The sequence below is a fragment of the Papio anubis genome, chromosome 13 (assembly GCF_008728515.1).
Source record: "Papio anubis isolate 15944 chromosome 13, Panubis1.0, whole genome shotgun sequence".
In the NCBI taxonomy this organism is placed as follows: Eukaryota; Metazoa; Chordata; class Mammalia; order Primates; family Cercopithecidae; genus Papio; species Papio anubis.
In genome coordinates this window covers 62401514-62427839 of record NC_044988.1, presented here as the reverse complement: position 1 = coordinate 62427839, position 26326 = coordinate 62401514, and the positions used below count along the sequence as shown (strand labels likewise).

Below are 26326 nucleotides of genomic sequence, written 5' to 3'. Positions count from 1 at the left end.
CCACCCTGCAATGCAGGCAGGAGCCATCTACTTCCCACCCCACGAAGACCCTCCAGCTAACATTTCTTCAGTATGCCCCCAAACTTAGATGCCCTCCCACTCATCAAAGGACCCAGGATCCTTCCTTCCACAGTCAAAGCCGTATCCCTACACCCAAAGCTCTTGATCTCTGCTTCCAGGAGTCCCTATCACAGCCTCCCAAAAGCCTCTCTGTGCTCAGACACCCTTGCTGCAAAGGTGTGTCCCCCATTCCAAGTCCAACTGGTGAAAACATAATTTTGAAGGGTCTCATGACCACGAAATTTCAAGTTGCAAAACAAAGCCCTGTTTCTCTGCCCCTCAGGGAGCGAGAGGGGCCATTCTAAAATCTCTGGGATCTTCAGTATTTTCCTTTCTGCATCAATTGATATGAAACCAGCTAGGTCCAGTGGCTCACACCTGTAATCCCAGCACTGTGGGAGGCTGAGGCAGGAAGATCACTTGAGCCCAGGAATTCGATAACAGCCTGGGGCAACATAAGGAGACCCCTTCTCTACAAAAAGTTTAAAAATTAGCAGGGTATGGTGGCAGGTACATGTGGTCCCAGTTACTCAGGAGGCTGAGGTAGGAGGGGATAGCTTGAACCAAGGACACTGAGGCTGCAGCGAGCTATGTTCGCGCCACTGCACTCCAGCCTGGGCGACAGAGCGAGACCCTCTCTCAAAAAAATAAAATATGACCCGACGTGGTGGCCCATGCTTGTAATCCCAGCACTTTGGGAGGCTGAGGCAGGTAGATCACCTGAGGTCAGGAGTTTGAGACCAGCCTGACCAACATGGTGAAACCCCGTCTTTACTAAAAATGCAAAATTAGCTGGGTGTGGTGGCACGTGCCTGTAATCCCAGCTACTTGGGAGGCTGAGGCAGGAGAATTGCTTGAACCCGGAAGGCAGAGGTTACAGCGAGCCGAGATCGTGCCATTGCACTCCAGCCTGGGCAACAAGAACGACACTCAACAATAAATAAATATAAAAATAAAATAAAAAAGAAATAAAACCTCAGAGTCTTGCCCAGCCCCCCGGGGAGAAGGGCATGGCGGGGCACGCCCACTTTTCCGCAGCTTGGGCGTTTCTAACTAAAGGCTGTAACTTAGGAGGAGGGGCTGGACCCTATAAATAACTAGTCTGGGGGTGGCGGTAGGGGAGGCGAGTGACATTGCAAAATGCCGAGCAGAAACCGGTCTTCTCAGTCCCTGACCTCGGACACCGCTGGTTTGGTCCGGTGGGAACCGACAGCTTGGGCTCCCGGCAGGTTGGAACTACAGCTCCCTCCGTGGGGCCCTTGATTGGAAGCACCCTGCATTGGGCACTAAGATAATCGCGGAATTCCGCCACCACTTTTCCACATGTAAAACTGAGGGCTTGTGAGAGCGTTATACCGATATGGCCTCCACCTGCCCAAATCAGGAAAAAAGGAATTCCAATGGCGAGCCCTGCTCCTTTACCCTGCAGCTCTCTCCCTCTCATTCTCATTTCAAACCTAGCCTAGAGGTGCAAGAACCCCAACCTTCCGCAGCTGCTCCTTTCTGCAGAACTACATGTCCCAGCAGGCCTGGGGTCGAGCCCAGCCCGCTTGCGGTTAAGCAGTGGCCCAGCAGGGGCGGGCCCGCCGGCGGGAGTCGGAGACTTGGGACGCAGGACTGAGCAAGCCCGAAATGCCAGGGGCAGAGCACAGAGCAGTGGCAGGAAGGTGGGGCTGAGGGGCGGGGCCTCAGGTCCGCCTGATAACCTGGGAGGAGGGGTCGAACGTCAAGGGCAGGGCTGGACTCTGAGGTCCGAGGCGAGACTGGATGACTGGGGCGTGGCCGAGGAGCCCCAGGGCGGGGCCCGAGGAGGGGCTCAGCTGTACCCTGCCAGGCAGAGCCCCGCGCGGCGCGGTGGCAGCTTCACTCTGGTTCAAGCGCAGGGGATCGGCGGGAAGCTCCTTCACCCCCGGTTCTGCCGGGCTGTAACTGCAATGGGTGAGCCCAGCGGGAGGGCTGTGGGAGGCGGGGGGCTGCTGAAGGAGCACGATTCCTGAACTTTCGCTCCCACCGATGAATGGGTGGAGCGAGCCTGAACACCTGGGCCCATTTCACGGCCGCATTCCCGCCAGGCGACAGGTCCCTTGACCTCGGTCGGCCCCTCGGACAGTATAGCCTTCGGGCGGGCTGCTCGGGTGGCTGTGCAGTATTCCAGGCTGTGTAAGCAGTCACTCGATCCCCGCGGATCCCGTCGCCGGGCAGGAGAGGGAGATGGGCCGGATCGAGTTGCCTTTGATATTTCCATCCCCCCTCTGGAACTGTGTTCAACTAACGATTCTACTTGGAATGGATTCCCCTCAGCTGAGCCGGGCGTGGCCCTCCCCCTTAGACCAGACTAGCCGTGGCAGCCAAGACTGAGGTTGAGGGTCCAGTGGGGAAAGGCTCAGCGGGCCGGAGCCCAGGGAGGCCCACCCTGCAGACTCCACCTGCTAGCACTAGCCTTGGGTTGACTAGATGGTGGAGGCAGCAGATTAGAGGTCTCTGGCACCACTGTTAACACCAGAACCACAGACTTCCTCCCCCAAAGTCCCGGTACCAGATGCCATTAAAATTGCCCTCTCTGCTGCCCCTAAGAGGCTCTCGTGGTCGGCATGGAGCAAGCAGCAGCACCATCCCTTGGAAAGACAGGCCTCACCATGCCCATCTGATGGAAGCCGGTCCCACCAGCTCAGCCCCAGGGCTCCTTTCTGCTACTGCATTCAGGCAGCCAGGTCAGATCATTATCTCCCATCTCCTAAAACTTAACACTGTGGGGAGCTGAGCTGGGATTTTAGATCCAGGCAGCCTTGCTACCTGGCTAACTTCAGACAAGTTCCTTTTTCTGTTTGGGCCACGTTTCCTCATCTGTAAAATGGACACTGTACTATGTCTGCTGTTCCACATTGTTGATAGAACTGGATGCTGTGGTGGCATTTGGGACACTATCATGGTGCCTGGGGTGGGTGGGTGCCCAGGCCTGTGGGCTTCTGTCTTTCATCAAAGAACGTCAGATTCCAGAAAATTAAGATTCTCAAAACCTAACTATTGGAAAGGCTTTTGAATCCACCTTGGTGGCCTCTTCCTGCCTCCAGGCCTCATGAGATAGGCTGACTTCATATGAAAGTTTTGAGGATGAGGAAGTCTCTCTCCTCTTCAGATACTGACCCCCTCTCTCCTTATTTCCTTGGTGCCCAGAATGGGGCTTTGGTTATCTTGAATGAATGAATATAAACTCACAGGTATGATCTGAACCACCTAAGGCCTTCTTTGGGTTCTGCTCAGCTTGAGGGCATCAGCTAAAGGCCACTGGCTGCATTTTCCAGGAGGGGTTTTCTAAGCTGTATCTATACAGGAATGGGGAGGAAAGCTAAGTCGTTGTAGACTGACAGAAAGGGAATAAGAGTCTGTTCCAGACAAGCTTAGGCAGCTGGGGGCAGAGGGCACTGAGAATGAGGCCCTGAGCTAGCACCATGTGGGGAGTGCCTATGGGAGGAGCTGTGTATTGACATGTAGGATCAAATTCTGCTCTACACCTTACATTCTTGCATGGGGGAAGTGAAAAACCTGAGTAGTTCCGGCATCCCCTTGGAAGTCCCTGGGGACTTAGAGACAGACACTGGCATCTGGGAGGAGGCTAATTATTATTTGCCAGTCTCTTTCTCTTCCTCTGAGCTGGAGCAGTTGGGCAACCAACTGTCTGGCTGTGTGTATGCAAGTGTGTGCACCTGGGTGGTGCTATTTCTTTGTTGGACTCTGCTCTGAAGCCTGGGACAGGAACGGTCAGTGGCCTTGAGTGGCAGAGTAGGACACAATTCTTCCCCTGAGCCTGTGTTTCCCTGCAGTCATATCTGGTTTTTTTTGTTGTTATTGTTGTTTGTTTTTTGTTTTGTTTTGTTTTGTCACCCAGGCTGGAGTGCAGTGGCACAATCTCGGCTTACTGCAGCCTCGACCTCCTGAGCTCAAGTGATCCTCCCACCTCAGCCCCCCAAGTAGCTGGAACTACAGGTGCGCAACACCATGCCCGGCTATTTTTATTATTTTTTATTTTTTTTATTTTTGGTAGAGACAGGGTTTCACCATGTTGCTCAGGCTGGTCTCAAACTCCTGAGCTCAAGCGATCCACCCTCCTTGGCCTCCCAAAGTGCTAGGATTACAGGCACGAGGACCGTGCATGGCCTTATATCTGGATGTTTAGCATATAGTATGTCAGAGTTTATGTGTGTTAGTGGTAGTGGTGGGTGTCCGACCCCTGGAGAGCAGGTAGGTGGAGAAGGTGCATTGGCCGAAGCTAGGTGGGTGAAATCTCCTGAAGCAGGTGGCCTAAAGGATTTAGGCTAGGGAAGGAATGAGCTTGGTAATCACAAGATAGGACTGGCTGGAAATGAAATCAGAACAGTAGCTGAGAACACATCATGCCTCCAATGCAAAGCACTTTTAAATTTCATCATGGAAGTAATGAGCAGCTCTCGAAGCTAGGGATAGACATAGTTTGACAAGTGCTGTAGAAAGATCACTATGGTTGCTGTGATCAGAAGGCACTGGTGAGAAAGAGGCAGAGAGGCCTGTTGGGGGAAGCGTTCAGTAATACAGGGGAAAAGTGACAGCGCCCAAACTATGACAGAAACAGGACAGTGGGTGAAACAGAGCTAGGAAGTAGCTGGCCCACAGATGTGGTGCCAGGAGCAGAGCAGGAAGGCAGGCAGGGAAATGGATTTGGTGATGGATGGCTGACAGCAGGGTGAGTTTGAGGGCAAAGAGAAGCAGATGTGAGAAACAACTGGCCCCCATGCCAGGCTCCTGCCCCAGGCCCTAATGTCTGAACCCAACTCTACCTCCCTCCAAACCAGGCCCTGCGACTAAGTCTGGCTTTGGGTGTCTTCTTTAATCTCCAGATTTCATCAGGCTTTTGACTCAGGATAAAAACACGTTCCTGAGCTGTTCTCCCTTCCTTCCTCCTCTCCCCGCTCTGGGGACAGGGAAGCTAGCCTACCATCCTGTTAAGTCTCCAGGGGAACCAGGCGAGGTGACTAACACCTGTAATCCCAGCAATTATGGAGGCAAGTGGATCACCTGAGGTCATGAGTTCGAGGCCAGCCTGACCACCATGGGGAAACCCCATCTCTAACAAAAATACAAAAATTAGCTGGGTATGGTGGTGTGCGCCTTTAATCCCAGCTACTCGGTAGGCTGAGGCAGGAGAATCACTTGAACCCAAGAGGCAGAGGTTACAGTGAGCTGAGATCACACCACTGCACTCCAGTCTGGGTGATAGAGGGAGGCTCCATCTCAAAAAAAAAAAAAAAAAAAAAAAAAAAAAAAGAAAAGTCTCAAGGAGCTGGCTGGACAATCCACCCTCTCCCACCCCAGCCATCCACACCTCTAGGAGAGCAGGACTTCTCTAGCTCCTTCCCCATCTCTTCAGCCCGAACGGCCCCATGTGTGATCCGGGGAGGCCTGGCTTATCCCGTGATCCTGGAAAGCTTCCTGACCCTCTCAGGGTTCTTTTCTCCACTGGGAAAATAAGGATGTGTGCCATCTCCCAGTCGCATGCACCAGCCCCCAGTCACAGACTCCTAATTTGGGCAAGCATTAGGACCCATGAGAAAGGGTGGGTTAGACACAGATTGTCCTAGTAAGGGTCTCACCTTTGAAACTTGTCAAGCCCTCAGGTTCCAGTATTCACCTTCCCAAAGTATACAGCTCCTCGTAGCTTGCAGCAGCAAATGGAAATATTATGGGATGAGAAAGCTCAGTTCTATCTCTCTCTCCTCCTTCCAGAGCAGGTTGAGATGAGCTCGGTCAGATAGCCCCACGGCCCACTCCTTTCTTAGCAGCCCACTAATGCTCCAGAATCCTCAGGAGAAGAGCCAGGCCTATCCCCGCCGCCGCCGGTCTGGCTGCTACACAGACCGTCAGAACCCCGAGGCCATCGCAGCCGCAGCTATGTACACCTTCCTGCCCGACAACTTCTCGCCTGCCAAGCCCAAGCCTTCCAAAGAACTGAAACCGCTGCTGGGCTCTGCGGTTCTGGGGCTGCTGCTTGTGCTGGCCGCGGTGGTGGCCTGGTGCTACTACAGCGTCTCCCTACGCAAGGCGGAGCGACTTCGTGCGGAGCTGCTGGACCTCAACGCTGGCGGCTTCTCCATCCGCAACCAGAAGGGAGAGCAGGTCTTCCGCCTGGCCTTCCGCTCCGGCGCGCTGGACCTCGACTCCTGCAGTCGCGATGGCGCCCTGCTGGGCTGCTCGCTCACGGCCGATGGGCGGCCGCTGCACTTCTTCATCCAGACCGTGCGGCCCAAGGACACAGTGATGTGCTACCGCGTGCGCTGGGAGGAGGCGGCGCCGGGCCGGGCAGTGGAGCACGCCATGTTCTTGGGCGACGCGGCGGCCCACTGGTATGGTGGCGCTGAGATGAGGACGCAACACTGGCCCATCCGCCTGGAAGGCCAGCAGGAGCCCCAGCCGTTCGTCACAAGCGATGTCTACTCCTCCGATGCCGCGTTTGGGGGCATCCTCGAGCGCTACTGGCTATCTTCGCGCGCGGCCGCCATCAAAGTCAACGACTCGGTGCCCTTCCACCTGGGCTGGAATGGCACGGAGCGCTCGCTGCGGCTTCAGGCGCGCTACCACAACACGCCCTACAAGCCACCCGCCGGCAGCGCCGCAGCGCCAGAGCTGAGCTACCGAGTGTGCGTGGGCTCGGACGTCACCTCCATCCACAAGTACATGGTGCGCCGCTACTTCAACAAGCCGTCGAGGGTGCCAGCACCCGAGGCCTTCCGAGACCCCATTTGGTCCACGTGGGCGCTGTACGGGCGCGCCGTGGACCAGGACAAGGTGCTGCGTTTTGCCCAACAGATCCGCCAGCACCACTTCAACAGCAGCCACCTGGAAATCGACGACATGTACACACCTGCTTATGGCGACTTTGACTTTGACGAGGTCAAATTCCCCAACGCCAGTGACATGTTCCGCCGCCTGCGCGACGCCGGCTTCCGTGTCACGCTCTGGGTGCACCCGTTTGTCAACTACAACTCGTCGCGCTTCGGCGAGGGCGTGGAGGGCGAGCTGTTCGTGCGCGAACCCACGGGCCGGTTACCCGCGCTGGTGCGCTGGTGGAACGGCATCGGCGCGGTGCTCGACTTCACGCACCCAAAAGCCCGCGACTGGTTCCAGGGACACCTGCGGAGGCTGCGCTCTCGCTACTCCGTGGCTTCCTTCAAGTTCGACGCGGGTGAGGTCAGCTACCTGCCGCGGGACTTCAGCACCTACCGGCCGCTGCCGGACCCCAGCGTCTGGAGCCGGCGCTACACTGAGATGGCGCTACCCTTCTTCTCGCTGGCGGAGGTGCGCGTGGGCTACCAGTCACAGAACATCTCCTGCTTCTTTCGCCTGGTTGATCGTGACTCTGTGTGGGGCTACGACCTGGGGCTGCGCTCACTCATTCCTGCGGTGCTCACCGTCAGCATGCTGGGCTACCCATTCATCCTACCCGATATGGTGGGCGGCAACGCCGTGCCCCAGCGTACAGCCGGCGGCGATGTGCCCGAGCGCGAGCTCTACATTCGCTGGCTGGAAGTGGCCGCTTTTATGCCAGCCATGCAGTTCTCTATCCCGCCCTGGCGCTACGACGCGGAAGTGGTGGCCATCGCGCAGAAGTTCACCGCCCTGCGGGCCTCGCTTGTGGCGCCGCTGTTGCTTGAGCTGGCGGGCGAGGTCACCGACACGGGTGACCCCATTGTGCGCCCCCTTTGGTGGATTGCGCCCGGCGACGAGACAGCTCACCGCATAGACTCTCAGTTCCTTATTGGGGACACGCTGCTTGTGGCCCCGGTGCTGGAGCCGGGCAAGCAGGAGCGTGACGTCTATTTGCCCGCCGGCAAGTGGCGCAGCTACAAGGGTGAGCTTTTCGACAAGACGCCGGTGCTGCTCACTGATTACCCGGTCGACCTGGATGAGATCGCCTACTTTACCTGGGCGTCCTGACCCAGCCCAGGGCCCAGTAACCGCACAGCTCCCGCCTTCATGCAGACCTCGAACCCTCCGTCACACCCGCACCATGTGCTCCCAGGAACTTCCACCTCTATGCCACCCATTAAGTGGTTGCTGACCTAAATGTGCTGGAAGCAGCTGCTGAGGGTGGGGTATGGGGAGGGGGCACTGAAGCAATCTCCTGCTCCAACGCACAATCCTGACTGTGCCCTTTCCACCCCCACACTCACACCAGTCTGCAGAAACCTCTTCCCTGGGGTGGAAGCCAGAGAGCTTAGAGGAAAAAGGTCAGCTCTGTTCCTGTTATACATGGTTGAGGTTTCAAAGCACAAAGAGAAACCTCTCCATCCTGGCTTTGGTGGCCATCTTTTTCCATCTGAGGTGGGGACTTGATCTTATTTAAGGTCCCCAAATAGCCCCCACCACACTTAGAAAGTGTGCTTTCTTAGTGTTAGAAGTCAGGCCCTGAGTCCCCAGCACTCACCTGAACTGTGGCTGATTTGGTCCCAGTCCATCTGGGGAGAAGGTGTTTGGCTAACTGACTAGGAGGCAAGAGATCCCCTCCCAGGGAACAGGAGGACTGGGCTTAGCACAGAGCCATCATCATGTTCCTTATTTGTGAAGAGACTTCTAACACTGCACTCACCCATTTGTGTACATACATGGCCTCAGCCCTGGGCCAGATGTGCCTGATGGAAACGGACTTGCAGGGCCATGCAGGCCAGACTTTGTGCCTTAACTCAAGTGTGTGTGTGCGTGTGTGTGTGTGTTTGTGGGGGAGGGGGGGAGAGAGAGAGAGAGACACAAATCATAAGTCCCTGATCTATGAAATGAACACAACCTTTCTGAGGCTGGATAAACTGGAGGGGGGGCATGGAGCAAATTTGAGGCTTTGATTGCTGAGCCAGCCTCCTCCCAGGTGGTTTCCCTGGGACTCTAGTAGGAAATAAATAGCCCTTTTAAGATTCCTCAGCTGCCTCACTCCCTGCACATGTGCCTGGGGTGTGGTCTAGAAGGGAGTGATGTTCTTATTCTGATGGTCTGTGCTTCTGAACACAGGCTACATGCACACGCTGACAACTACCAATAAACAGACGGGAAGGTCTTTCATCTCAGCCATTTTCTCTCTCTCTTTTTTTTCCCCAAGATGGAGTCTTGCTCTATCACCCAGGTTGGAGTGCAGTGGCGCCATCTCAGCTGACTGCAACCTCCCCATCCTAGGTTCAAGCGATTCTCCTGCCTCAGCCTCCTGAGTAGCTGAGATTACAGACGTGCATCACTATGCCTGGCTTTTTGTATTTTTTAATAGAAACAGGGTTTCACCATGTTCGCCAGGCTAGTCTCAAACTCCTGACCTCGTGATCCACCTACCTTGGCCTCCTGAATTGTTGGGATTACAGGCATAAGCCACCATGCTAGCCATTTCTCTTTCTAAGAAGAGCAACCTCAGTCAGAGTGAGTTTTTTCTGACTTTGCAGCTGAGTCTGGAGAAAAGTGGCATGCCAGAGAGGGTAAGTAGGAAACAGGGTGAACTTTAGCTTCTATCAACAGCTCTAGTAGCAAAACCAGTCCCCTACCCCCTAGAGAATGCAGCCTTTTCCCCACCTGATATGCTTTGGCTGTGTCCCCACCTAAAACTCATCTTGAATTGTAGCTCCCATAATTGCCATGTGTTGTGGGAAGGACCCAGTGGGAGGTAATTGAAATATGGGAGCAGTTTCCACCATACTGTTCTGGTAGTAGCGAATAGGTCTCATGAGATCTGATTATTTTTAAGGGGTTTCCCCTTTCGCTTGGCTCTCATTCTCTCTTGTCTGCCGCCATGTAAGATGTGCCTTTCTGTCATGATTGTGAGGCCTCCCCAGCCATGTGGAACTTTGAGTTCAGTAAACCTCTTTTTCTTTATAATTACCCAGTCTTGGTTATGTCTTTATCAGCACTGTGAAAATGAACTAATACTATAAATTGATACCAGTAGAGTGGGGTGCTGCTGTAAATACCCGAAAATGTGGAAGCAACTTTGGAATTGGGTAACAGGCAGAGGTTGGAACAGTTTGGAGGGATCAGAGGAAAATGTGGGAAAGTTTGGAACTTCCTAGAGACTTGTTAAATGGCTTTGACCAAAATTCTGATAATGATATGGACATGAAATCCAGGCTGAGGTGGTCTCAGATAGAGATGAGGAACTTGTTTGGTACTGGAGTAAAGGTGACTCTTGCTATGTTTTAGCAAAAAGACTGGCTGCATTTTGCCCCTGCCCTAGAGATTTGTGGAACTTTGAACTTGAGGGAGATGATTTAAGGTATCTGGCAGAAGAAGTTTCTAAGCAGCAAAGTATTCATGAAGTGACTTGGGTGCTGTTAAAAGCATTCAGTTTTAAAAGGGAAACAGAGCATAAAAGTTTGGAAAATTTGCAGCCTGACGATGAGATAGAAAAGAAAAACCCATTTTCTGAGGATAAATTCAAGCCTGCTGCAGAAATTTGCATAAGTAACAAGGAGCCAAATATTAATCACCATGTTCCCCCAGACATGGGGAAAATGTCTGCAGGGCATGTCAGAGACCTTTGCAGCAGTGCCTCCCATCACAAGCCTGGGGGCCTAGGAGGAAAAAATGGTTTCGTGGGCCAGGCCCAGGGTCCCCCTGCTGTGTGCAGCCCAGGGACTTGTTACCCTGCATCCCAGCTGCTCTAGCTATGGCTAAAAGGGGCGAAGGTACAGCTCAGGCCTTGGCTTCAGAGGGTGCAAGGCCCAAGCCTTGGCATCTTCCATGTAGTGTTGAGCCTGTGGGTGCACAGAAGTCAAGAACTGAGGTTTGGGAACCTCTGCCTAGATTTCAGAGAATGTATGGAAATGAATGGATGTCCAGGCAGAAGTTTGCTACAGGAGTGAGGCCCTCATGGAGAACCTCTGTTAAGGCAATGTGGGAGGGGAAGCCCCCACACAGAGACCCCACTGGGACACTCCCTAGTAGAGCTGTGAGAAGAGGGCCACTGTCCTCCAGACATCAGAATGGTGTATCTACTGACAGCTTGCACCATGCACCTGGAAAAGCTGTAGACACTCAACGCCAGCCTGTAAAAGCAGCCAAGAAGTAGTCTGTACCCTGCAATGCCACAGGGGTGGAGCTGCCCAAGACCATAAGAACCCACCTTCTACATCAGTGTGACCTGGATGTGAGACATGGAGTCAAAGGAGATCATTTTGGAGCTTTAAGATTTAACTGCCCTGCTGGATTTTGGACCTGCACGGGGCCATTAGCCCCTTCATTTTGGCCAACTTCTCCCACTTGAAATGGGTGTATTTATCCAATGCCTGTACCTCCATTGTATCTAGGAAGTAACTAACTTGCCTTCGATTTTGCAGGCTCATAGGCGGAAGGGACTTGCCTTGTTTCAGATGAGACTTTGGACTGTGGACTTTTGAGTTAATGCTGAAATGAGTTAAGACTTTGGGGGACTGTTGGGAAGGCATGATTGATTTTTAAATGAGAGGACATGAGATTTGGGAGGGGCCAGGGAGAGAATGATATGGTTTGGCTGTGTCCCACCCATATCTCACCTTAAACTGTAGCTCCCATAATTGTGGGAGGGACCTGGTGGGAGATAATTGAATCATGGGGGCAGTTTCTCCCATACTGTTCTGGTGGTAGTGAATAAGTCTCACAAGATCTGATGGTTTTATAAGGGGTTTCCCCTTTAGCTTGGCTCTCATTCTCTCTTGCCTGCTGCCACGTAAGACGTGCCTTTCGCCTTCCACCATGATTGTGAGGCCTCCCCAGCCACATGGAACTGTGAGTTCATTAAACCTCATTTTCTTTATAAATTACCCTATCTCAGGTATGTCTTTATCAGCAGTGTGAAAACAGACTAATACACCACTTCTCTACCTTATTTTCTCAGTGTGGAAAATGCCTGATGAAAGCTTTGGGGCCCTCACAGATGCACAACTCAAGTGCTGATTCTATCACTCATCTACCAGCTCTGTGACTTTGAACAAGCTGCTTAACCTTGCTGAGCCTCTGTTTTCTCATATGTAAAATTATAATAATGCCTACCTCCCCAGGTTGTTGTAAGAATTATAAGCACAAATGTATGTAAAGTGCCTGGCACAAAGTGGGTGCTCAATAAAAGGTAGCTATTATAATACTGTTTCTTGTTTTCTTGATTAAAAACAAGGATCCTTCTAGAACCCAGTTCTCAGCCTGGATGGCTTTCTCTGGGCCTGCCTGTGACACCCCCTCCCCAGCCCTCTGCACATAGCACCCAGTTGAGCTCTGAGTTTGTGACCCAAAGGACACTGTAGTCCAGGAGAAAGGCAAAAAGAGAGATACCTAAGGTGGGATGTCAGGAGCCAGGATTTCTGGGTCCCTGGGAGATGGAAAGTGAATATAGTTTCTTTTCTTTTCATCAGGTGTCTACCATCTACCAATTGATACTTGCTGATAAGCCTCCCCAGGCCCTGGTGTCCAGCCATGTGCTCTAGAGTAAGTATAGAAGGAGAACCCCAGGCTGGGCCCTGGAAGGTTCCTTAAATGACTGGAGAACATGACCCACACTTGAATGGTTCTTCAGCTTTCTATGCAACCCGAAACCAGTTTTACCTAACCTTGGTTTCTTCATCTTTAAAATGGAATTTCCAGGATTCACTAAGATGTGTATAAAACACTTATGCAGGGGGAGGGTGGAGGGATAGCATTAGGAGATGTACCTAATGTAAATGATGAGTTAACGGGTGCAGCACACCAACATGGCACATGTATACATATGTAACAAACCTGCATGTTGTGCACATGTACCCTAGAACTTAAAGTATAATAAATAAATAAAATAAAGAAAAAAAAAGAGGAAAAAAAATAAAACACTTATGTAAAAATTGGCAAAGAGTAAGTGCTCAATAAATGGTAACTCCTATGAACTATTATAACCAAGGAACAGAGAGAGAAAAGCCTTGGCTAAAACCTGTATTATCCAATATGGTAGTCAGTAGCCACATATGGCTTCTTAAATTTACTTCTAAAATTAATTAAAATTCAGTTCTTTAGCACATTAGCCACACTTCAAATGTTCAACAGCCATATGTGACTGGTGGCTAATATATTGGACAGTGCAAATTATAGAACTTTTCCATAGTTGCAACAAGTATTATTGGACAGCCCTGGACCAAGCAGTGTATGACATGGGGAGGAAGAAGATAATCTGTGAGGCTTCCCTGGAGGAGGAGTACCTTTTAGAAGGGCATTGAAGGCAGGCAGGAGTGTCTGACGGCCTGGATGGAAACCAGACTGCACACCCTGTCTGGCCAAATTCCAACAAACTGGCCCTTGGCTTGGGATCTGGTTTCTCGTCTGGCTTCTGCCATTGACCCCATTAATCACAAAAGCACAGAAGAACAAACTGAAACTCTGAGAGAGGAGGGTATTGGCCTGAGGTCATATGGAAAATTAGTAACCACAGCTGCACTAGAACTTTGGTATCCTGTTTCCAGGGATCTAGAATCTCAGACCCCGGACTCACCCCCTTTCAACAGCATGGCCCATCCCAGTCTGTATACCTCCAAGGATGGGAACTGGCTGAAATGTGCATCTCTGAAGCTACCACCCAGTGGGCCTGATTCTAGGCCAAGAAGCGTTTCCCCTTTCTCCATTGACACTAAAAAAAGATTCAAGTAATTGGGAGGGCATGCTGAAATGTCAGGATTCACGAGGATCTTTCTTGGAGCTAGGGAAAGAGAAAAGAACTGGGCTGCCAGCTATCCCTACCCCAAATTCCCCAGGGTGCCAGGAACTCTGGCTCCTGCCAGCCTTGTCCAGTCCCCTATCCCTGCACAGTCCAAATTTATCTCTCTCTGTACATCTGGATCTGGGTGGGGGCGGGTGCTGACCCTCCTCTGTGGAGCTTCCAGCAGCCTTGTCATAGCCAGAATTCCTCATTGGTCTCCCCTCTACCCCTGGGCTGGTGGGCGGTGGGTGTGATATGCATAAATGGGAACTCCCTTCTTCAGGAGTAATGGGGATGAACTGAGTGGCCATTGCAGGAAGCCTGGGACTGGAGCCGAGGCTCCCATTCTGTGACCCTCTGTTCCTGAGAGTGTGTCTCAGTTTCCCTTCCAACACCATATGAAGGGGTTGAGCCCCAGCCAAGCCTGTTCTATGAGCCCAAGCTATGGGTTTTCTGGGAGAGTTCTTGTCATTGTTTCCCCAGATATCTGACCCTCGATCTGGCTCCAGAGCAAGTCTTATTCTCCTGGTTCCCTTCACCAAGTACTCTGGTCCCTTCTCCCCTCCCTGAGTAAGGGCCAGTGTTGACCTCTTTGTCCCCTGACCACTATCCCACACTGGAACTAATCAACTGGAGCCTGGACCACTGTCGTGGCCTCCTAACTCTTTCTGCTCTTAGACCCGGCAAACCAATTCATACAGCAGCCAAGGAAATCTTTGTGAAATTCAATCATGTCATTTAGAAAAAAATCAAAGCTTTGGTGGTGAAGGCCTCTATGATCTGGCTCCTTTTCGCTCCTCTGTCTCTGCTTCTGTGAGGGAGACACACATACACACACACACACACACACACACACCCCATTTTGAAAAGCATTTGAAGAAATACTACCTTCTATTCTGGAAACAGCTATACAACCATCCCTTCCAGGAAAGGTCTGCGCGGACTCAGCCTTGAAGAAAAATGCAGTGGCAACTATGTGGTTTCCTTTCCTGCCATTGTTCGACTCAGTGGGGCTTCTGCTGATACCCTGCCCTCTCCAGACACACCCCTGCTCCCAAGGAAACAGCCTGCTTTTTATCTTAAGGCTAGTCCTGCCCAAGGATCTTTCCAGCAGCTTGAGGGGAGGGTAGAATACTCGGCCTTATGTGGCAAGCCCTGGGTTGCATGGCTCCAGGGTTGGGGGGAGGTATGGGAGAAAACAGAAGAGGAGGCCCCGTTCTGGGGAGCTCTCAGTCTAGAGGACAGGAAGAGGTTGTGCCTCATGTGCTCTGTATTCTTGTGCTGTTTTTCCCTCTCAGGCCCCTTTTCCCTCCCAAGGGAGTCTAGTTGAGAACTTCCTATTACATAATCCCAAGCAGGATGGGGGGTTGGAGGGGGCGGAAGTGGATTTGGTGGGGATTGGGGAAAGGCAGACAACCAGACTCACCGAGACTGGGCCCCCATAGCACAGCTTCAAGAGGGCGGCAGCAGGGGGAAGGCAGAATGGCACTTCTAGAAAAGAAAGAACGAGTTGGGCCAAAGGCTGGATGGCTAGAGGTCAGAGCCTCTACTCCCCAAACTAGGGGCCTCACCTGGGATCACATATCTGCACGAGAATTTCAGTTGATATTCTACCATTATAACTTCATTCCTTAAAGTCTTCAATTCAGCAAACAAGCACTTTCAGTAGAGGTGTAAGGCATTGTTTTTTAAGGTCAAAAGGGTATTTTGGTTTTCTACTGCCTCTATGAAATGCCCCTAGGAGGTGAAAGCTTAAGACCATCCTGCTAGGGAGAGGGTCATGTGATGCTGCTTCACCCTGGGCAGTGAAGGGGGTAGTGGGGAAACAGGTGGTGCTCCAGGCAGAACATCTTTCCTGTGGGTGGAAAAATAGGATGAGTGGTTATTAGGGAAAGTTTCCAGGAGGAGATGCTCTGGAGCTTGGAGGGCTCCCGATTGAAGGGGAAATTGAGGTCTCAGCCCCACATATCCCGTCATAGGTGAAACCACATCCAATACAAGGAGGTAAACTACCCACCTTCACTCACTCCCACAATATTTACCTAGTTGCCTTCCCTATCACCCAGCCTTAGTCTACCCTACAGGGGCCAGAAGACGTACATAGTTCCTTGCACATTCATCTCTGTGCCTGAGACATCACAAGAGATATTGGCCACTTTCTAAACCTTACAAACCTTGGGGGCCAGAACCTGGCTGGGACCAGTTCTTTCAGGCACAGGGACATACATAGTCTGTTGCACTTAGAACACTTGCTCCCTCTTCCCTCCCTAGTGCCCGAATTGGCCTCTCAATAGTGTTATGCTTGAATTCCATGCCTAGCGATACCACTGAGCCTCCCAGACATAACCACTCTGGACCCCAGGTTGAGCCCTGACCCTGACCATTGATGATTTTGTCTGGACCCCACATCCTTTAAACATGACATAGGAGCTAGACTAGGACTTTGTGGCTCCTCTTCAGGGTCAGGGAACTGTTGAGTCTATGTTAAAACATGATTCTACCAAATACTGCTTTTTCAGGTGCTGGGCACAGTGGCTAATGCCTGTAATCCCAGCACTTTAGGAGGCTGAGGAGGGAGGATTGCTTGAGGCCAGGAGTTTGAGACCAGCCTAGATAACATAGCAAGACTCCATCTCTTTAAAACAAATAAACAGTGCTTTTTGTCTAAGTAAATTTCTAGAAAAAATCAAAAGCACAAAATAAATTACATTCTTTTTTTTTTTTTTTTTTTTCAGAGACAGAGTCTTGTTCTGTCACCTAGGCTGGAGTGCAGTGGTGTGATCTCAGCTCACTGCAACCTCTGCCTCCCAGGCTCAAATGATTCTCATGCTTCAGCCTCCTGAGCAGCTGGGACTATAGGTGTGCACCACCACATTCAGCTAATTTTTTGTATTTTAGTAGAGACATGGTTTGACCATGTTGCCCAGGGTGGTCTCAAGCTCCTGAGCTTAGGCAATCCACCTGCCTCAGCCTCCCAAAGTGCTAGGATTACGGGCATGAGCCACTGAGCCTGGCCACAAAATAAATTACATTCTATTTAAAAAGTGATATGCAATGATAAGCAAGATTTTAGATAGTGTAACACATACAATTTGACCCACTTTTAATGGACTTCAATGATGAGTTATGATTTAGTCTAACTCTAGTTTTAGCATAAAAGTTGGGTGAAACAAAAAGTCCAAAGATACATACAGCAAAAACTGTCAGAATTGAAGGCAGAATAGACATTTCAATAACAACAGCCAGTCGCAGTCCTCACACCTGTAATCCTAGCACCTTGGGAGGCTGAAGTGGGAGGATTGCTTGAGCCCAGGAGTTCAAGATCAGCCTGGGCAATACGGTGAGACCCCATTGCTATTATAAAAAAGAAAAGGGGCAGGGTGCAGTGGCGCAGTGGCTCACGCCTGTAATCCCAGCACTTTGGGAGGCCAAGGTGGGCAGATCACAAGGTCAGGAGTTCGAGACCAGCCTGACCAAAATGGTGAAACTCCGTCACTACTAAAAATACAAAAATCAGCTGGGCATGGTGGCGGGCGCCTGTAATCCCAGCTACTCAGGAGGCTGAGGCAGGAGAATTGCTTGAACCCAGGAGGCGCAGGTTGCAGTGAGCTGGAGGTTGCAGTGAGCTGGAGGTTGCAGTGAGCTGAGATCACTCCATTGCACTCCAGCCTGGGCAACAGAGCAAGGCTCCATCTAAAATAAAATAAAATAAAATAAAAAATAACAACAATATTGGACAATCACTGTTTTTACTGAGCAATGACTGATGAAGTGTGTGTTACTCTTTTGTTTTGTGTTTTAATTTTTTTTCTACCAAAGGTAACACGTTGATGGGTTGTTTTTCCCCTTTACTTTTATTAAATACTTGATAAAGTTGAGAAGCACATCACCAAAATATACCGCATTGGCCCTCCTGCCTCTTTTCTTCCCTAGTTAGTTTTTGGTTTGGTTGGAAGAGAGGAGGGTCCTAAAACCATTGTCATGTGAGTTTGGCTTATAAATACCATGGTGAAGAGACATCTCGAGAATGTCCGTTTTTAAAATTCATCTTACCGGTTAACAAGCCAGCCTGGTGGGATGTTTGCCATCATCACTTAACCAATAATGGTTCTGAAAGTTTTGTGTATCCATATGGTCTTAGACCTTCTTTCAATGATTGTATTAACTTAAAAGCTCGGGTACTATTTTCCTTAAGACTGTCTTAGAGCACACTGACTGAATGTTAATGTGTGTAGCAAAGTGTTTACTTGCTTTAAATAACCAGCTCTGTAATCATTCTTTATGTTTCCAGCAGTCTCTGTAGTTGTCTTTCTTCAGATAAATATTTTTCCTGGAGTTATCTTGTTTTTAGGATGGTAAGATTTCATTCTTTTTTCCTTTTCTCCTGAAATCAATGCAGGTGGGTTGGTAAGGGATGTTGTTTTTTACTACCATGTTAGGTATACTTGGGTAGATGGGAGGGTTGTTAGTATTTTTTTAGAATCTTGCTTAATACTGTCCATTAGACCTTGTGCAATATTGGCAAAATGCTTTATTTATTTGTTTATTATTATTTTTTAAAGACAGGGTCTTGTTCTGTTGCCGAGCCTGGAGTGCAGTGGTGTGATCATGGCTCACTGTCACCTTGACCTCCCGGGCTCAAGGGATCCTCCCACCTCAACCTCCCAAGTAGCTAGTGCTTTATTTATTTATTTATTTATTTACTTACTTATTTTTATTTTTTGAGACAGACTCTCGCTCTGTAGCCAGACTGGAGTGCAGTGATATGATCTCAGCTCACTGTAACCTCTGCTTCCTGGGTTCAAGCGATTCTCCTGCCTCAGTCTCCCGAGTACCTGAGAGTACAGGCACATGCCACCACGCCCAGCTGATTTTTTTATACTTTTAGTAGAGATGGGGTTTCACCATGTTGGCCAGGATGGTCTCAATCTCCCAACCTCGTGATCTGCCTGCCTTGGCTTCCCAAACTGCTGGGATTACAGGCATGAGCCACCGCGCCCAGGCTAGTGCTTTAATTTTTAACTGCAGAACATATGATTCAGTTGAGTTTATTTTACTTTTTTAAGAAAAAAGTTAATGCAGAATTGGGGGGATTAACATGGGCATGTTGCCTATGTTAGAATGACTAAGTTAAACCTCTTAATTTTTATTTGTCCAAGGCAGACATGATACAAGGACTACATACTACCAAAACAACTCCCCTGGCTGCAGAAACCATGCTGTAAGTTCCTCTGGGATGCTGACTGCCTTTTGCCACTTTGAACTGGTTATTGCCATGGTGGTGTGAATTCTGTCAATTCACTGGATAGGTGGGGAAATGAACATTTCGCCCAAAGCTTTAGGCAAAAGTGAGTTTTTGTTTGCTTGTTTTTCTTTTGGCTTTCACTTTTAAATCTTAAACGCTATGATTGCAGGCTGCACATGTGACAGGCAATGAGCAGGTGAAGAACCAATGGAAAAGTGTTCAAAAACACCTGCATTAGCTAACAAGCTTTTGAATGTATTGCTGTGGTCTACAGAGTAGGCTGGAGAAGGCAGCGGAGATGCTATATCAACTACTACAGCCCTAAAACAAGTTGGTGTCTCTGTGGACTTTAAAATTGTTCCTATGCAGCTTATTTTATTTTTGTTTAATCAAATAAATAAGAGGGGTTTTCCACGGCCAAAAAAAAAAAACAATAATAGTTGGAGATTTCCATGCCCCACTTTCAATAATACATAGAACAACTAGGCAGAAGATCAACAAGGAAATAGAATATTTGAACCAACCAGACCTAATACATCTATAGTATACTCCATGAGCAACAACAGAATATATATTCTTCTCAAGAGTACATGGAACGTTCTCCAAGGTAGATAATCTGTTATTTTATAAAATAAGTCTTAATGCATTTAAAAGGATTGAAATCATACAAAGTATATTCTGTAGTCACAATGGAATAAAATTAGAAATTAATAACAGAAGGAAGTTGGAGAAATTAACAAATGTGTGGAATTTAAACAACACACTCCTGAATAACCAGTGATCAAAGAATAAATCACAAGATAAATTTAAAAATTCTTTGAGATAGGCTGGGTTCGGTGGCTCACACCTGTAATCCCAGCACTTTGGGAGGCCAAGGTGGTTGGATCACCTGAGGTCAGGAGTTCAAGACCAGACTGACCAAGATGGTGAAACCCCATCTCTACTAAAAATACAAAAATTAGCCATGTATGGTGGCGGGCACCTGTAATCCCAGCTACCCGGGAGGCTGAGGCAGGAGAATCACTTGGACCCGGGAAGCAGAGGTTGCAGTGAGCTGAGAGCACACCATTGCACTCCAGCCTGGGCAACAGAGCGAGATTCCACTTCAAATAAATAAATAATTAGAGATAGGAGGAATTTTGGACTCCCCGAGTCACAACAGAGGAGTGAGGCAAACCTGACCCCCAGGTAGGTCAGTGACATGCACCTGTGAAGCAGCCTGCCTGCCTCACAGAGTGACAAGCCTGTCAACATGACTACAGTCACCGGGAAATGAGACAAGCCCAGACCCAAAGGAATCTAAGGCCACCCAGCAGTCACACTACACCTGTGCATTCCTCACCCAGCTGCCTTCCCCACCCCTCACAGCAAAACCCTCATCACACGTTTTTCTTTCTATTCATTTTTTTTGTTTTGAGACAGAGTTTCGCTTCTGTTCTGGCTGTAGGGGAGCCAGAGCATCTCAGCCACTGCACACCTTCATCCAGGATGCCTCTGCTCTGAGGTTGGGATTACAGGCTACCGCCACCACGCCTCGCTAATATTTTGTATTTTTTAGTAGAGACGGGTTTCTACTATGCTACACAGCTGGTCTCGAACTCCTGACCTCTGGTGATCCGCCCACCTTGACCTCCCAAAGTGCTGGGATTATAGGCGTAAGCAACTGTGCCCAGCCAACACTAGTCATCTTGAGAGGGTGGGTGGGAAGGCACCCCTGACCTAAAGGAGCAACAGTCATACCAGATGCAGATTTTTTTTTTTTTAAATGAAGCAACTTCCTAAGGTGCCAGATGAGTTTTAAGAGGGGAAGTAGCCATAAGGAAAACAGAAACCAGCAATTTCTGAGTATCCTGGGAAAGCAATCTGAAGGAGGCAGGACTTTAGGAGCCATAAAAGTGATGACATAAATGTTTAAACAAAGGTATGTCAAGCCAGAGGCTGCTTCTCTCCAAACTGTGGTTCTGCCTAGGCTCCTTCCCTAAGTCACCCTCTGTGGAGAACTTGGGAAGGACTGGTCATTTTTCTTCTTCCTTTTTTTAAAAAATTAATTGGTTGGGCGCAGTGGCTCACGCCTGTAATCCCAGCACTTTGGGAGGTCAAGGTGGGCGGATCACGAGAACACGAGGTCAGGAGATTGAGACCATCCTGTTTAACACGGTGAAACCCTGTCTCTACTAAAAATACAAAAAAAAAAAAAAAAAAAAAATTAGTTGGGTGTGGTGGCACGCACCTATAGTCCCAGCTACTCAGGAGGTTGAGGCAGGAGAATTGCTTGAACCGGGGAGATGGAGGCTGCAGTGAGTCGAGGTTGTGCCACTCCACTCCAGCCTGGGTGACAGAGAAAGACTCCACCTCAAAATAATAATAATAATAATAATAATAATAATTAATTTTGAGATAACGGTCTCACTCTGGCGCCCAGGCTGGAGTGCAGTGTCACAATCTTGGTTCACTGCAACCTCAACCTCCTGGGCTTAAGCAATTCTCCCCTCCTCAGTGTTCTGAGTAGCTGGGTCTACAGGTACACATCACCATACCTGGCTAATTTTTTTTTTTTTTTGTAGAGATGGGGTCTCACTACATTGCCCAGACTGGTCTCTAACTCCTGGGCTCAGTGATCCTCCTGCCTCTCCTCCCAAAGTGCTGGGATTACAGGTGTGAGCCAATGCCACATGCCCAACCTTGGTCATCTTTCTTCTGATGCCTGTAAAAAGAAGCAAGAGGCTACACTCTGAAGCCAACCCCATGATGGAGCAAGATGCTCTTCTAGCTCCCCATTCCCTAAGCTTATTTCCCGGGGAAACTCCTGTGGAGTGTAAAGATGACTTTCACATTGGCCGGGCTGTGGCCTGCCTTTCCTCGTAATCTCCATTCTTTAGGAGGCCGGTAGGACGGGCGGATCACAAGGTCAGCAGATCGAGATCCATCCTGGCTAACACGGTGAAACTCCGGCTCCCTACAAAAAATACAAACTAGCCGTGGGCGAGGTGGCGGGATGCCTCTGTAGTCCCAGAAGCACTGGAGGCTGAGGCAGGAGAATAGCCGTGAACCCCGTGGGAGGCGGAGGCTTGGTAGGTGAGCTGAGATCTGGCCTCCTGCACCCAGCTCGGGCAACAGAGCGAGACTCCATCCTCAAAAAAAAATGACCACATCAGCAATCTCTGCTTGACCTACTCACTCTAATCCACCTCCCTCGAAACTCTAAGACAAAAGAACCTGGAAGCTGGAGTGAGCCAGTGAGCCGGTAGATTGCGCTTACTGCACTCCAGCCTGGGGGACTCCACCAAAAATAAAAAATAAAAAATAAAAATAGGTCAAGGTGGCTCAAGCCTGTAATCCCAGCATCTTTAGAGGCCGAGATCATGGTCACAAGGTCAGGAGATCGAGACCATCCTGGCTAAACCGGTGAAACCCCGTCTCTACTAAAAAAATACAAAAAACTAGCCGGGTGAGGTGGCGGGTGCCTGTAGTCCCAGCTACTCAGGAGGCTGAGGCAGGAGAATGGTGTAAACCCGGGAGGCGGAGCTTGTAGTGAGCTGAGATCTGGCCACTGCACTCCTGCCTGGGCGACAGAGCGAGACTCTGTCTCAAAAAAAAATAAAATAAAATAAAAATAAAAATAAAAGAACCTGGGCCAGCACTTTGGGACGCTGAGACGGGTGGATCACCTGAGGTCAGGGGTTCGAAACCAGCCTGGTCAACATGACGAAACCCCATCTCTACTAAAAATACAAAAGTTAGCTGGGCACGGTGGTGGGTGCCTGTAATCCCAGCTACTCAGGGGGCTGAGGCAGGAGAATTACTTGAACCCAGGAAGTGGAGGTTGCAGTGAGCTGAGATCGCGCCACTGCACTCCAGCCTGGAAGACAGAGCAAGACTCCATCTCAAACAAAACAAAACAAAACAAACAAACAAACAAACAAAAAAGAACATAAGAACCTGGGAAGGACTGGACTCTAAAACTCTGAGACTCTGACAGCCAAAGAGCTGGTAAACTGGCTGAGGTCCCAGGGGAGAGCTCTCCCTCAGAGGGGCTGGGGCAGGGCTCTCCTCCAATTTTAGATTAGTTCTGACCATCACCATTCTCTGGAGGAAAACTTCAACATGGAAGCATCTCCTGAACTGGGGCAACTCTGCTGAGGTCTCCCTGAGGCCTGGCCTAACCCAAAGTGCAGCATCGGCAGAGTGCTGCTCTGCCAGTTGAGAGGGGGGTAGTAGGGCATGGGCGCTGGACTTTGTAATGCTCTGGCACCTCTGAGTTCAGATTGAACAAGCCCCACTGGCCAAAAGCAAAGTGGTGATGTTGTCAAAGCCTACTCACCTGCTACATCCCAATCTCAGCTCCTCTCTCTCTCCCACCCTCATCCACCTCCCATAACATGCTTTAGTCCCACCCTACTGTCAATCATTCCTGCAAAGAATACAACTTACAGCCGGGCGCGATGGTGGCTCACACCTGCAATCCCAGCACTTTGGGAGGCCGAGGCGGGTGGATCACAAGGTCAGGAGATTGAGACCATCCTGGCTAACAAGGTGAAATCCCATCTCTACTAAAAATACAACAACAACAACAACAAAAATTAGGTGGGAGTGGTGGTGGGCGCCTGTAGTCCCAGCTACTCGGGAGGCTGAGGCAGGAGAATGGCGTGAACCCAGGAGGCGGAGACGGCAGGGAGGCGGAGACGGCAGTGAGCCGGGATCACACCACTGTACTCCAGCCTGGGCAACACAGCGAGACTCCTTCTCAAAAAAAAAAAAGAAAAGAATACAACTTACGGGTGACCTCTTAACCGAAGTACCTACATTTTAATGGAACACTCTGTAAGGCCCAGATGAATGACTTCGAAGCTATATATATATAGCTATATATATATATATATATATATTATAAAGCAGTCTTCCCTCTGGCACCCACTCCTCAAAGCACCCCACATATAGATACTGCCAGGGCCATCCACCTTGTTAAGTCTCAATTTCCCCAGCAATAAAAATGAGCAGCCAAATCAGGTCATTTTCCAAGTCCCTTCCAACTTTGATGTATGAGATCTTAGACTTGAGATTCCACAGCCTCCCATTCTGAGAGTGCGGAGCCGGCCAGCCCTTGTTAGGAGGCAGCTCGTCTGTGGTTTGGCACCACTGCCCAGCAGGCATTTATTAAATCAGTGCGACGTGGTCCCTGCTGGCCTGGAAAAAGAACATTAAGCTCCAAAAACTTCCTGCAGCAGGCCTCCTTCAGAGAATGCTGCTCAGAGGGTTGAGGAACAAAACCATTCAGACCCCTGGCTGTGCTCCAAGATCCTGTTCAGTAGTACTTTTGCCCTGTCTGCACGGAGAACTGGGGACTAAAAACATCTGGAAATCTGCTTAAGACCTGGGCAAGTTGTCTTTTCTTCCTTTGGGGGTGGCTGTTCTTGACCCTGGTAATCCAGGCTGACCTCTGCCAATGCCCCTTCGCTTTCAATCTTCTGCACTTCATTGGGCAACAGCTTTCTAATAAAATCCACATGAATCCAGCTGCTAACAGCTCCTGGAAGGACTGTGGGATCTAACACCTGCTCCTGCATTCCTTGAGCCCTAGTAGCAAGGGCAAACAGGGCTGAGACCCAACTGTAGCATCTCTGGGTCTTACAGTGGAGTTGTGGACAAAGAGAGTAGATAGAGGGTTGAAGACGCCAATGAAAGAACACTTTGGGAGCAGGGCGGACAGGAGGTTGAGACCAGCTCGACAACATAGGAAACCCCGTTTCACTAAAAATACACATAGCCGGGCGTAGGGCTTCTGTAATCCCAGCTACTCAGGAGGCTGAGGCAGGAGAATCACTTGAACCCAGGAGACAGAGGTTGCAGTGAGCTGAGATCGTGCCATTGCACTACAGCCAGGGCAAGAAGAGCGAAACTCTGTCTCAAAACAAAACAAAAAAAAAAGATAGAAAGAGAAAAACATTAATGATGAGGTTTTGCTGAGGGTGGGGAAGGCAGCTTCAGGTGAGGAATGCACAGGTGTAGTGATATGACTGCTGGGTGGCCCAGCAGATTCCTTTGGGTCTGGGCTTGTCTCATTCCCAGTGACCTTAGTCATGTTGACAAGGCTTATCACTCTGTGAGGCAGGCCTGGGCTGAGACCACAGAGTGCATGTGTCACTGACCTGGGGGTCCAGGGTTGCCTGTCCTCCTGCTGTGACCTCAAATTCCTCCTATCTCTAATTATTTATTTATTTGAAGTGGAGTCTCGCTCTGTTGCCCAGGCTGGAGTGCAGTGGGCTCTCAGCTCACTGCAACCTCCGCCTCCTGGGTTCAAGTGATTCTCCTACCTCAGCCTCCCAAGTAGCTGGGACTACAGGCATAAGCCACCATGCCAGGCTAATTTTTGCATTTTTAGTAAAGACGGGTTTTCACCATGTTGGCCAGGCTGGTCTTGAGCTCCTGACTTCAGGTGATCCACCTGCCTTGGCCTCCCAAAGTGCTGGGATTACAGGTGTGAGCCACCGTGCCCAGCCTATTTATTTACTTTTGAGACAGTCTCACTCTGTTGCCTAGGCTGGAGTGCAATGGCACCATCTCAGCTCACTGCAACCTCCAACTCCCAGGTTCAAGCAATTCTCCTGCCTCAGCCTCCCAAGAAGCTGGGATTACAGGTGTGCACCACCACGCCCAGCTGTTTGTGTTTTTAGTAGAGATAGAGTTTCACCAAGTTGGTCAAGATGGTCTTAAACTCCTGACCTCAAGTTATCCACCCACCTCGGCCTCTCAAAGTGCTGGGATTATAGGCGTGAGCCACCATGCCTATCTAGTCTCTAATTATTTAAGGTAATATTTTTATTTTTTGAGACAGTCTTGCTTTGTTGCCCAAGCTGGAGTGGGGTGGCACGATCTCAGCTCACTGTAACTTTAATTTTCCAGGTTCAAGTGATTCTTTGCCTCAGCCTCTCGAGTAGCTGGGATTACAGGTGTGTGCCACCACCCCCAGCGAATTTTTGTATTTTTAGTAGAGACAGGGTTTCACCATGTTGCCCATGCTAGTCTCAAACTCCTGACCTCAAGTGATCTGCCCACCTCGGCCTCACAAAGTGCTGGGATTACAGGTGTGAGCCATCGTGCCCAGCCCTATTTAAGGTAATATTTACTGAGTACTTACAACATATGTGCCTGGTGCTGGTGAAAGATATATTAGTGAGTAGAACAGACCCAATTCCTGCACTCCAGTCCCACTCACTTGGAAATCCTGACTATGGGTCACAAAGTCTCAGGGCCACTGGTGGGGATGGGGTGGGTGTGCTTGGCATTCCAGAGGCAAGAGAGCCATCCTGGCAGTGCTGGGTCTCTTCCATTTG

At 49.9% G+C, this 26326-nt stretch overlaps 1 protein-coding gene and 1 long non-coding RNA gene across 2 annotated transcripts; one reads left to right on the top strand and one right to left on the bottom strand.

Annotated features, from left to right (window-relative positions):
- Nucleotides 1-1359: 1359 nt before the first annotated feature.
- Nucleotides 1360-9939, top strand: MYORG (myogenesis regulating glycosidase (putative)). Its single transcript, XM_009188613.4, has 2 exons — nucleotides 1360-1998; nucleotides 5818-9939. The coding sequence occupies exon 2, from the start codon at nucleotides 5881-5883 to the stop codon at nucleotides 8023-8025; it is 2145 nt and encodes a 714-aa protein (XP_009186877.2). The 5' UTR covers nucleotides 1360-1998; nucleotides 5818-5880; the 3' UTR covers nucleotides 8026-9939.
- A 5477-nt stretch (nucleotides 9940-15416) lies between these two features.
- On the bottom strand, nucleotides 15417-23466 carry LOC116270036. The gene is made up of 2 exons (XR_004177916.1): nucleotides 23427-23466; nucleotides 15417-15605 (listed from the first exon to the last, which is right to left on the bottom strand). It is a non-coding gene; the product is annotated as an uncharacterized LOC116270036 (long non-coding RNA).
- Nucleotides 23467-26326: the final 2860 nt, after the last annotated feature.